General features: G+C 56.3%; 1 protein-coding gene across 1 annotated transcript in view; it reads left to right on the forward strand.

Moving 5' to 3' along the window:
* Positions 1 to 6,860: 6,860 nt before the first annotated feature.
* The window catches only part of svip (small VCP interacting protein), a 35,732-nt gene continuing 29,814 nt past the window's right edge, over positions 6,861 to 12,778 (forward strand). Inside the window, exon 1 of the mRNA XM_070898643.1 lies at positions 6,861 to 7,006. Coding sequence (XP_070754744.1) covers positions 6,944 to 7,006 — 63 coding nt within the window. The 5' untranslated portion in view covers positions 6,861 to 6,943. The remainder of the gene's footprint in view (positions 7,007 to 12,778) is intronic.

Consider the following 12,778-nt stretch of genomic DNA (forward strand, 5'->3'; position numbering starts at 1 on the left):
TCCAGCGATCCTGAAGGCTGAAAAATTGCTAAGGCTGGAACATCGGCCATTTTTGGGGCTCTCACGATCGGAATGGAAAGTCCAGCTCTTAGTCAATCAGAATGTGTTGAAATGATGTGAAGTAATCATGTTTTTTTTAAATTCATTCATGGGATGTAGGCATCAGCATGGGAAGCCAGCATTTATTGCCCATCTCTAATTGCCCTTGAGAAGATGGTGGTGAGCTGCCTTCTTGAACCGCAACAATCCGTGTGGTGAAGGTGCTCCCACAGTGCTGTTAGGGAGGGAGTTCCAGTATTTTGACCGAGTAACGATGAAGGAAATTCCAAGTCAAGGTGGTGTGTGACTTGGAGGGGAACGTGGAGGTGGTGGTGTTCCCATGTGCCTGCTGTCCTTGTCCTTCTAGGTGGTAGAGGTCGCAGGTATGGGATATGCAGTCGAAGAAGCCTTGGCGAATTTTGTTCTCTCCTTAAAGCTTTAAAAGTCATGTGCCTGCCTTGGAATATCCAGAGTTTGAACTACCATCAGAATGCAGGTAGTAGATCCTTGATTAGCATATTGAAGTGGGCGAGCTGCCAAATTGGCTTATGGGAGGGATTGGCCAGGGGCGGGGGCGGGGGGTGGGGGTGCGATTGCCGCAGGAGATCACACTCAGAAATTGGTCTCCTCAATATGCAATCTGCACCCCAAAACATACGCGATGGAGATGAATTTCACCCCCCACAGTGGGACAGAAAAGAACAGAATAAAAAGGTATGTAATAAGATTAAAAAAGTAAGAAATTAGTAGGAATACAGTGAGAAAACACAAAGAACAAAAGAGGTAAACTGATTCCCCTCTCACAGAAATCAACCAACCTTTGTGGCTTCAGTGGAATAATTATAAATCAGATGAAACGTGTTTGCAGTATTGACCAGTAAATGTGTAGCTCTGATAAGTGTACAAGTCATTGAAGAATGGTTCACACAGCTGCTTTAATTCATGTTGGAAGATAGAGTTTTTAACAGCTGCTGATTTGGTGATGGCTTCTGAAAAAAGAATACAAATGCTGTGTAACTCTACAAGCAGAGACATGGTAGCTGGAGGGGGTAGCTACTGCATATTGGAAGAAAAATGAACCATATACATAGTCTATGAGAATTGCAGAAATAGCTAAAGGTAAGGTTGAATGAAAGTTGGGAACGTTAGTTGACACGGTCAGCTCTTTGCACACCAAGGAACTGTAGAGCAGCAATTAATAAATCAAGCTGCACTGTATTGCAAATTAGTAGCGTACAAGTCAGAGGAGATTATTACAAAACTGTATTATGCTCTGGTCAAATCAAACCTTGAGGCAGTTTGGAGAGAGGATACTAGTGGGTATCCAGCATCAGAAGACCGTGCCATGAAAGTGCATGAGAGTTGCCTCTAAAAAAGGTGACCAAGTCGCTAGTTTATATAAACATAGATATTAAGTGGGATAGGAACCCTGTGCATTATGTCAAAATCATTAAAGATTCTTGTTTAGCTCTGGATGGAATATATAAGATTTTTGAATGAACTACGATGCACTGAATTTCCTTCCATATCTGTATTCCTATTGGCCTGGACTTTATGGTAAAAAATAACAGTGAGGCGGCCAGTGCTCACCGTTGCGAAAGAGTAAATGAGAAGTGTCATGTATTCAACCAGCATTGTAACCCATGTATAATCTGACCTAAGTTGTACACTGTGAGAACAATGACCACTAGGTGGTGAACTTGTGGGAGACACTACTTACCTGGACCTTGAGATATAAAAGAGCAAGCTCCACCCACTTCCATCACTTGAGTGCTATGAAATAAAGGACAGGTCACAGACTCACCTCTCAAGCATGGGCCTCGTGTGCATTTATACTGTATAGTAAGGACGTATCAATGGCGACAAGAAACTGGGATTTAAACCACGCGAGCATGACCACTAGCAATAACAGGGGCAGTCAGGGACGATCGACTGGCAAGGGACCTTTTGTTTCAAACAGCATCACATGCTGGAGGCGTGGAGGCACACACTCAGCCGGAGTTTGCAGAGATGAGCAAAATACCTGCAGAAATTGCAGAAATGAACGCTGGGGGAAATCGCTGGAAGCTGAAGTTCAGCGAGTTCATGTGGAGCATGTATACAATTCATACACCGATAATGATGAAAGTGCTCCCAGTATCAATGGAGCTAGACACGGGGGCCAGGCAGTCCCTGATGGGTATCAAACAGTTCGAAAAGTTGTGGGCGTCCAAGGCCAGGAGGTCAAAATTATCGCCGATTGACGCACAGCTGCGTACTTACACAAAGCAGATCATTCCGGTGCTAGGCAGCGCCACGGTAGTCGTGACCCACAAAGATTCGGAGGACAGACTGCCACTCTGGATTGTCCCAGGGGACGGTCCCGCACTACTGGGGAGGAGTTGGCTTGCTATCATGAACTGGAAATGGGGCGATGTCAATGCAATTTCCTCTGTGGAGCGAGTATCATGCTCACAGATCCTGGACAAATTTGACTCATTATTTCAACCCGGCATTGGCACTTTCATGGGGGTCAAGGTAGTGATTCACATAAACCCGAACGCCAGGCCAGTACACCACAAGGCCAGAGCGGTGCCGTACGTGAAACGGGAAAAGATAGAAGGCGAATTGGACCGCCTGCTGAGGGAAGGCATCATCTCGCCAGTCGTATTCAGTGACTGGGCGAGCCCAATTGTGCCGGTGCTCAAGGCGGATGGGTCGGTCAGGATATGTGGCAATTACAAGGCCACCATCAACCGGGTGTACTCCAAGACCAGTACCCGCTACCGAGAGCGGAGGACCTCTTTGCGACGCTATCCGGTGGCAAACTTTTTTCAAAATTGGACCTGACCTCAGCTTACATGACCCAGGAGCTGGCGAGTGAGTCGAAGAAGCTGACCACCATCACGACACATAAGGGGTTGTTTGAGTACAACAGATGTCCATTCGGGATTCGCCGCCGCGATCTTCCAACGAAATATGGAAAGCCTCCTCAAGTCGATTCCAGGGACGGTGGTTTTTCAGGACAACATCCTCATTACGGGTTACAATACTGAAGAACACCTCCACAACCTGGAGGAGGTGCAACGCAGACTGGACCGGGTAGGGCTGCGACTGAAAAAGGCGAAGTGCGTCTTCCTAGCTCCAGAGGTAGAATTCCTGGGGATGAGGGTAGCAGCAGACGGGATCAGCCCTACTGCGCCCAAGACGGAAGCGATCCAGAGAGCACCCAGACCCCGTAACACGACGGAGCTGCGTTCATTCCTGGGGCTCCTGAACTATTTTGGTAACTTTCTTCCCAAATTGAGCACGCTGCTAGAGCCGCTACACGTGCTCCTACGCAAAGGTCGCGAATGGTCTGGGGGGACAGCCAGGAAAGGGCTTTTAATAGAGCACGCAATTTGTTATGTTCCAACAATCTGTTAACGCTATATGACCCATGTAAGAAACTTGTGTTAACGTGCGATGCGTCGTCCTATGGTGTCGGGTGTGTGTTGCAGCATGTCGATGCCAAGAGTCAGTTACAGCCGGTAGCTTATGCCTCCAGAAGTCTGTCCCAGGCAGAAAGGGGCTGCGGAATGGTAGAAAAGGAGGTGCTCGCATGTGTATATGCTATAAAGAAAATGCACCAGTACCTGCTTGGCAGGAAATTTGAGCTAGAGACAGATCACAAACCCCTAATGTCCCTTTTGGCCGACAACAAGGTCATAAATGCAAACGCATCGGCCCGCATACAGAGGTGGGCACTCACGTTAGCCACCTATGACTACACAATTCGGCACAGACCGGGCACCGAAAACTGCGCCGATGCACTCAGCAGGCTCCCACTAGCCACCACTGAGGGGGCTACCGAGCACGCTGCTGAGATAGTCATGGCTGTTGAAGCTTTCGGAAGCGAAGGCTCACCTGTGACAGCCCGTCAGATTAAAGTCTGGACAAATAGAGACCCGCTATTATCTCTAGTCAAGAAATGTGTCCTGAATGGGGACTGGGCAGCCACGTACAGGGCATGCCCTGAGAAATTTAAACAATTTCACAGGCGCAAGGATGAACTCTCGATTCAGGCCGATTGCCTACTGTGGGGAAACCGCGTAGTCATGCCCCAGATGGGCAGAGAGATGTTCATCAGAGAACTCCACAATGGGCACCCGGGCATTGTCACGATAAAGGCAATTGCCAGGTCACACGTTTGGTGGCCAGGGATAGACGCAGATCTGGAACTTTGTGTTCGCAGGTGCAACATGTGTGCCCAGCTGGGCAATGCGCCCAGGGAAGCCCCCCTTAGCCCCTGGCCATGGCCCGCCAAGCCTTGGTCACGCATCCATGTGGACTATGCAGGTCCTTTCATGGGGAAAATGTTTTTGGTTGCAGTAGACGCCTACTCCAAATGGATCGAGTGTGACATTTTAAATTCAAGCACATCCTCTGCCATGGTAGAAAGTCTACAGGCAATGTTCGCCGCCCACGGTCTACCAGACATCTTGGTCAGCGACAATGGCCCGTGCTTCACAAGCACTTAATTCCAGGACTTCATGGCATGCAATGGAATTAACCATGTTAGAATGGCACCGTTCAAGCCGGCCTCAAACGGTCAGGCAGAACGAGCAGTGCAGATAATCAAACTGGGGATGCTCAGAATCCAAGGGGGTTCCCTACAATGCCGCTTATCACGCCTCCTGTTAGCCTACAGATCCCGACCACACTCGCTCACAGGGGTTCCACCCGCAGAGCTGCTAATGAAAAGGACGCTCAAAACCCGATTATCCCTTATATACACCACCATGAAAGAAATTGTCGCGAGCAGGCGCCAGTCACAATATGACTACCATGACAGGAATGTGAGGGCGCGATGTATTGATGTAAATGACCCTGTTTTTGTCCTCAACTACGCTGCAGGGCCCAAATGGCTCGCAGGCACTGTGGTTGCCGAAGAGGGAAATAGGTTTCTGGTAGTTAACCTTACCAATGGACAAATCTACCGCAAACATGTGGATCAAACAAAAAGGAGGTTCAGCAACCCCATAGAAGAAGCAGAGGAAGAACACGATGTAGAGTTCACTCCACCACAGGTGACTGAACACAGGAACCAAAGGGAGGAGAGCCCAGTCACTGTGGGCAGTCCGGACAGGCCTGAGGCACCGCAAACAGCAGACACTCAGGCCAGCGCCCAACAACCGGAGCCCCAACTCAGGCGCTCTACAAGGGAGCGTAAACCACCAGAGAGACTCAACCTGTGATCCCAATAAGACTTTGGGGGAGGTGATGTCATTTATTCAACCAGCATTGTAACGCATGTATAATCTGACCTTAGTTGTACACAGTGAGAACAATGACCACTAGGTGGTGAACTTGTGGGAGACACTCCTAACCTGGACCTTCAGATATAAAAGGGCAAGCTCCACCCACTTCCATCACTTGAGTGCTATGAAATAAAGGACAGGTCAGAGACTGACCTTCTCTCAAGCATGGGCCTCATGTGCATTTATACTGTATAGTAATGACGTATCAGGAAGCAACTTCCGGAGTCCGCACATGCGCAGTTATACGCGGAAATCAGGAAGATGCTGTGCGAGTTTCCCTGCTCCTCCAGAAGCTTCACTACCGGAATATCACCGAGAGACTCGGCATTCAAATACATGTAACAGTGTGAACTTAGGGTAGGTACATGCATGACAGATACCCACTAAACATGCCAAAAAAAGTTATGGCTTGTCCATTACAGTCTAAGTGAATTTTTAACATTGCGATAAATATTAATTAGTGCCAAACAACATCTCCTGGCACTGAAAATGTACTTTTACAAGTGTGGAGTCTCATACCTTCAGATTTTAATTATTGTTGGAGATAATAAAAAATAAAAATATTTAAATAACTTTTTAAACTTTTAATTTCTGTTTTTTTTATCTCTCAATTAATTCCATCTTTCTTTCCCTCTCTTTGTTTTTCTTTCTCTATATGATATGGCATGAAATTAAATATTCTAACAGACACTTCTGGTTTAGATTAAGAATTCTTCAATTTGATTGGTTAAGGAGATAATCCATTGCTTGCCATATTCACACAGGTCCCAGATCCCCTGTAGAGGGTGCCACGCTGTTTGAATTTCTAATCACTGCAAGTTCCAGTGTAAAATCCCATGGAAATTCTGTGGGTAAGTGTAACAAATGGCTAGTGCCATCCATTTGTCGTTGACCGCAAGATTGTGATCTTGCAAAAACCCTTCACTCCGTCCAACACCTTCAACAGTGGCACAAAAGCAAAATACTGTTGATGCTCGAAGTCTGAAATAGAAACAGAAATATACAGCAAGTCAGGCAGCATCTGCGGAGAAACAGAGTTAATGTTTCAGGTCGAATAACCTTCATCAGAACTGGAAAACGTTAAGAGATGTAACAGATTTTACGCAAGTGCAGGGGTAGGGAAAAGGGGCAGAGGAGAGGGGAGGAAAGAACAAACTGGAAGGTCTGTGACTGGGTGGAAGGCAGGAGAGATTAAATGACAAAAGGGATGATAGTGGAAGGCCAAAGGGGAATGATAATGGGACAAGTAAAGAAACAAAATATGGGTCTGGAGGAGCTGCAAATGGCAATAGCAGAATCATCAACAGTTGCCATCTGAAAAAATGGGGAGGGAGGGCAGAGGCTATGATCTGAAATTGTTTAATTCAATGTTGAATCAGTAGGTTGTAAAGTGCTGAATGGAGAGGGTGGGCTGCCTGTCGGTGCCCTGTGTGTGGCGCTGTTGGAGGAGCCGCTTTGTGTTTGTGACTGGGGGTTTGCTCTTGGCTCGGTTCGAGCCTCCTCGTTGGCGGGCGGCAGTAATGGTGGACGTGTTGCCAGGGCGGCGGGACGCATTGCGTCAGAGGGCGGGGCCGAGCCCGAGCCGAGAGAAAGTGCGAGAGCGGGCGGCGGCTGAGCGGTCTGCCATGGGCATGTGTCTGCCCTGCTTGGGAGGGGCGGCCGAGGATGTGGTGGAGACGCCGGAACCGGTAAGGAGCGGCGGCGGACACTCGGGCAATCAAAGCAGGCAATGTCTCCCGCCCCCCCCCCCCCTGGCCTCACTGACCCCACCCCACCCTCCCCTCCCCTCCCTCACTGACCCCCTCCCCGGCCTCACTGACCCCCCTCCCCGGCCTCACTGACCCCCCTCCCCGGCCTCACTGACCCCCCTCCCCGGCCTCACTGACCCCCCTCCCCGGCCTCACTGACCCCCCCTCCCCGGCCTCACTGACCCCCCCCTCCCCGGCCTCACTGACCCCCCCCTCCCCGGCCTCACTGACCCCCCCTCCCCGGCCTCACTGACCCCCCCTCCCCGGCCTCACTGACCCCCCCTCCCCGGCCTCACTGACCCCCCCCTCCCCGGCCTCACTGACCCCCCCCTCCCCGGCCTCACTGACCCCCCCCTCCCCGGCCTCACTGACCCCCCCCCTCCCCGGCCTCACTGACCCCTCCTCCCCGGCCTCACTGACCCCCTCCCCTGCCTCACTGACCCCCTCCCCTCCCCTCCCCTCCCTCACTGACCCCCTCCCCTCCCCTCCCCTCCCCTCCCCTCCCTCACTGACCCCCTCCCCTCCCCTCCCCTCCCCTCCCTCACTGACCCCCTCCCCTCCCCTCCCCTCCCCTCCCCTCCCTCACTGACCCCCTCCCCTCCCCTCCCCTCCCCTCCCCTCCCCTCCCTCACTGACCCCCTCCCCTCCCCTCCCTCACCTCCCTCACCGACCCCCTCCCCTCCCCTCCCTCACTGACCCCCTCCCCTCCCCGGCCTCACTGACCCCCCCCTCCCCGGCCTCACTGACCCCCCCCTCCCCGGCCTCACTGACCCCCCCCCCTCCCCGGCCTCACTGACCCCCCCCTCCCCGGCCTCACTGACCCCCCCCTCCCCGGCCTCACTGACCCCCCCCTCCCCGGCCTCACTGACCCCCCCCTCCCCGGCCTCACTGACCCCCCCCTCCCCGGCCTCACTGACCCCGGCCTCACTGACCCCCCCCTCCCCGGCCTCACTGACCCCCCCCTCCCCGGCCTCACTGACCCCCCCCTCCCCGGCCTCACTGACCCCCCCCTCCCCGGCCTCACTGACCCCCCCCTCCCCGGCCTCACTGACCCCCCCCTCCCCGGCCTCACTGACCCCCCCCTCCCCGGCCTCACTGACCCCCCCCTCCCCGGCCTCACTGACCCCCCCCTCCCCGGCCTCACTGACCCCCCCCTCCCCGGCCTCACTGACCCCCCCCTCCCCGGCCTCACTGACCCCCCCCTCCCCGGCCTCACTGACCCCCCCCTCCCCGGCCTCACTGACCCCCCCCTCCCCGGCCTCACTGACCCCCCCCTCCCCGGCCTCACTGACCCCCCCCTCCCCGGCCTCACTGACCCCCCCCTCCCCGGCCTCACTGACCCCCCCCTCCCCGGCCTCACTGACCCCCCCCTCCCCGGCCTCACTGACCCCCCCCTCCCCGGCCTCACTGACCCCCCCCTCCCCGGCCTCACTGACCCCCCCCTCCCCGGCCTCACTGACCCCCCCCTCCCCGGCCTCACTGACCCCCCCCTCCCCGGCCTCACTGACCCCCCCCTCCCCGGCCTCACTGACCCCCCCCTCCCCGGCCTCACTGACCCCCCCCTCCCCGGCCTCACTGACCCCCCCCCTCCCCGGCCTCACTGACCCCCCCCTCCCCGGCCTCACTGACCCCCCCCTCCCCGGCCTCACTGACCCCCCCCTCCCCGGCCTCACTGACCCCCCCCTCCCCGGCCTCACTGACCCCCCCCTCCCCGGCCTCACTGACCCCCCCCTCCCCGGCCTCACTGACCCCCCCCTCCCCGGCCTCACTGACCCCCCCCTCCCCGGCCTCACTGACCCCCCCCTCCCCGGCCTCACTGACCCCCCCCTCCCCGGCCTCACTGACCCCCCCCTCCCCGGCCTCACTGACCCCCCCCTCCCCGGCCTCACTGACCCCCCCCTCCCCTGCCTCACTGACCCCCCCCTCCCCGGCCTCACTGACCCCCCCCTGCCCGGCCTCACTGACCCCCCCCTCCCCGGCCTCACTGACCCCCCCCTCCCCGGCCTCACTGACCCCCCCCTCCCCGGCCTCACTGACCCCCCCTCCCCGGCCTCACTGACCCCCCCCTCCCCGGCCTCACTGACCCCCCCCTCCCCGGCCTCACTGACCCCCCCCTCCCCGGCCTCACTGACCCCCTCCCCTCCCCTCCCCTCCCTCACTGACCCCCTCCCCTCCCCCTCACTGACCCCCTCCCCTCCCCTCACTGACCCCCTCCCCTCCCCCTCACTGACCCCCTCCCCTCCCCTCACTGACCCCCTCCCCTCCCCTCACTGACCCCCTCACTGACCCCCTCCCTCACTGACCCCCTCCCCTCCCCTCCCTCACTGTCCCCCCCCCTTTCCTCCCCCCCCTCACTGTCCCCCCCCCTTTCCTCCCCCCCCCTTTCCTCCCCCCCCTTTCCCCCCCCCCCTTTCCCCCCCCCCCTTTCCCCCCCCCCCTTCCCCCCCCCTCCCCGGCCTCACTGACCCCCCCCTCCCCGGCCTCACTGACCCCCCCCTCCCCGGCCTCACTGACCCCCCCCTCCCCGGCCTCACTGACCCCCCCCTCCCCGGCCTCACTGACCCCCCCCTCCCCGGCCTCACTGACCCCCCCCTCCCCGGCCTCACTGACCCCCCCCTCCCCGGCCTCACTGACCCCCCCCTCCCCGGCCTCACTGACCCCCCCCCTCCCCGGCCTCACTGACCCCCCCCTCCCCGGCCTCACTGACCCCCCCCTCCCCGGCCTCACTGACCCCCCCCTCCCCGGCCTCACTGACCCCCCCCTCCCCGGCCTCACTGACCCCCCCCTCCCCGGCCTCACTGACCCCCCCCTCCCCGGCCTCACTGACCCCCTCCCCTCCCCTCCCCTCCCTCACTGACCCCCTCCCCTCCCCCTCACTGACCCCCTCCCCTCCCCTCACTGACCCCCTCCCCTCCCCCTCACTGACCCCCTCCCCTCCCCTCACTGACCCCCTCCCCTCCCCTCACTGACCCCCTCACTGACCCCCTCCCTCACTGACCCCCTCCCCTCCCCTCCCTCACTGTCCCCCCCCCTTTCCTCCCCCCCCTTTCCTCCCCCCCCTTTCCTCCCCCCCCTTTCCTCCCCCCCCCTTTCCCCCCCCCCCCTTTCCCCCCCCCCTTTCCCCCCCCCTTTCCCCCCCCCTTTCCCCCCCCCTTTCCCCCCCGGCCTCACTGACCCCCTTCTGCCCTCCCCCTGGCCTCACTGACCCCCTTCTCCCCCCCCCCCCGGCCTCACTGACCCCCTTTTCCCCCCCCCCCCCCCGGCCTCACTGACCCCCTTCTTCCCCCTCCCCCCCCCCCCCCGGCCTCACTGACCCCCTCCCCCCCCCCCCCCGGCCTCACTGACCCCCTTCCCCCCCCCCGGCCTCACTGACCCCCTTCCCCCCCCCCCCCCCCCCGGCCTCACTGACCCCCTTCCCCCCCCCCCCCCCGGCCTCACTGACCCCCTTCCCCCCCCCCCCCCGGCCTCACTGACCCCCTTCCCCCCCCCCCCCCCCCCCCGGCCTCACTGACCCCCTTCCCCCCCCCCCCCCCCCCGGCCTCACTGACCCTCTTCCCCCCCCCCCCCCTCGGCCTCACTGACCCCCTCCCCCCCCCCCCGGCCTCACTGACCCCCTCCCCCCCCCCCGGCCTCACTGACCCCCTCCCCCCCCCGGCCTCACTGACCCCCTCCCCCCCCCCCCGGCCTCACTGACCCCCTCCCCCCCCCCCCCCGGCCTCACTGACCCCCCCCCCCCCCCCCGGCCTCACTGACCCCCCCCCCCCCCGGCCTCACTGACCCCCCCCCCCCCCCCGGCCTCACTGACCCCCTCCCCCCCCGGCCTCACTGACCCCCTCCCCCCCCCGGCGTCACTGACCCCCTCCCCCCCCCGGCCTCACTGACCCCCTCCCCCCCCGGCCTCACTGACCCCCTCCCCCCCCCGACCTCACTGACCCCCTTCCCCCCCCCCCCCGGCCTCACTGACCCCCTTCCCCCCCCCCCCCCCGGCCTCACTGACCCCCTTCCCCCTTTTCCCCCTTTCCCCACCTCCCCCCCCCGCCTCACTGACCCCCCCCCCCCCCCCCTCCGGTTTGTGCATTTCATTTGGGATTTGGTGGACAATAGCATCAGATATGCGCAGCAAAAACAGTTTTCCTTTTGTATTTTTTGTGATTAAAGAATTGTATTTACAATAATCTCTCTAAGTCACGTTTCTTTGCTGCAGCGCAAACATTTGCTGTTGGCCCTGAGGTGGACTTTTAGAAGCAGGCTGTTTTCTTTCGTTTATTGCACGACTTGCACCTGTCTGAAAATCCCCTGATCCCCTGAGATGCAGATTTAGTCTAGTAGTTTGTGCTGATGTGTTCACTTTCAGACCTGAATGCTGACACCTTACATCACTGTTTTTGTAATAGCTTCAAATAATTTGGATAATTTAAAACAAAACACAAGTTTACCTCCGTGTAGGCAATGGCCAGTAATATGTTTGGTGAGTTATGCTTAGCCGAACAAATATGTTGACATTGTAGAATACAGGTTGTCGCACCTGATGGATTTTCACAATGTATTTTGATGAGCTGACTGAAGGCCTCTGGATTATATGAATTAGAAAATGGTAAACAATATGGAGGGAATAAGGCCAACAGATTGAGTATAATGGTAGGTACTATTGCTTTATGCCAGAATAAAAGTTAATGCCTTTTTCTATCGACACCAAAATAATAGATTCTATCCAAGCTTTTGGTCATCTGCTCTAATATCTCCTTATGTGGCTCAGTGTTAAATTTTGTTTAATAACACTCCTGTGAAGTGCATTGGAATGGTTTGCCACGTCCAAGGCGCTATATAAACACAGGTTGTTTTGAAAACCCAATTTGTCTCATGATCTTGTATACTGGGGTTTATTGTATTCTTGCATTACATAGTGTCTTTTACTTGCTCCTTGAACTCTACATTCTGGAGAACGTGAAAGCAGAGTTTAAAAAGAAATAAATCCCTGGAACTTGGAGCATACTAGCAGAGCTGTGCTCATTACTAGTGTAAATTACATAAAGGGTTAATACCCGTTTGCGAGGCATGCATATAATTCCACTAATCATGCTGTGTGCTTGTCATACCACTTAATCTGAGCTGCTTAGATGAATTATGATTGACATTTTGAGTGCAATGCACAACCTGTAACTCTTGCAGTTAACCAAAGTGGTAAATATTCCTGGCAGTTAGTTGAAGAATATAATCCATTTTTGGGGCAGATATAAATTGTCAAAGTGAAGCTAAAATATAATCTGATATAAGATTTAATTACATTATTTAGTTCACTCCCAGATAGTTCCTGTTTTTATGTTAACATTGGAAATTCAATTTTCTTGCCATAATAATAAACAAAAGACTTGCATTTATATAGTTCCTTTTGCGACCACCGGAAGTGCCAAAGTGCTTTATAGCCAATGAAGTACTTTTTGAAGTGTAATCACTGTTGTAATGTAGGAAATGTGGCAGACAATTTGCGTACAGCAAGCTCCCACAAACAGCAACGTTTGACCAGGTAATCAGTTTTAGTGATGTTGGTTGAGGGTTAAATATTGGCCAGAATACCTGCTCTTCTTCAAAATAGTGCCATGGGATCTTTTACATCCACCTTAGAGAGCAGATGAGGGCCTTGGTTTAACGTCTCATCTGAAAGGAGGCAACTCCGACAACAGCATAGAAACATAGAAAATAGGTGCAGGAGTA

This window comes from Pristiophorus japonicus, chromosome 14 (assembly GCF_044704955.1).
Source record: "Pristiophorus japonicus isolate sPriJap1 chromosome 14, sPriJap1.hap1, whole genome shotgun sequence".
Lineage (NCBI taxonomy): Eukaryota > Metazoa > Chordata > Chondrichthyes > Pristiophoridae > Pristiophorus > Pristiophorus japonicus.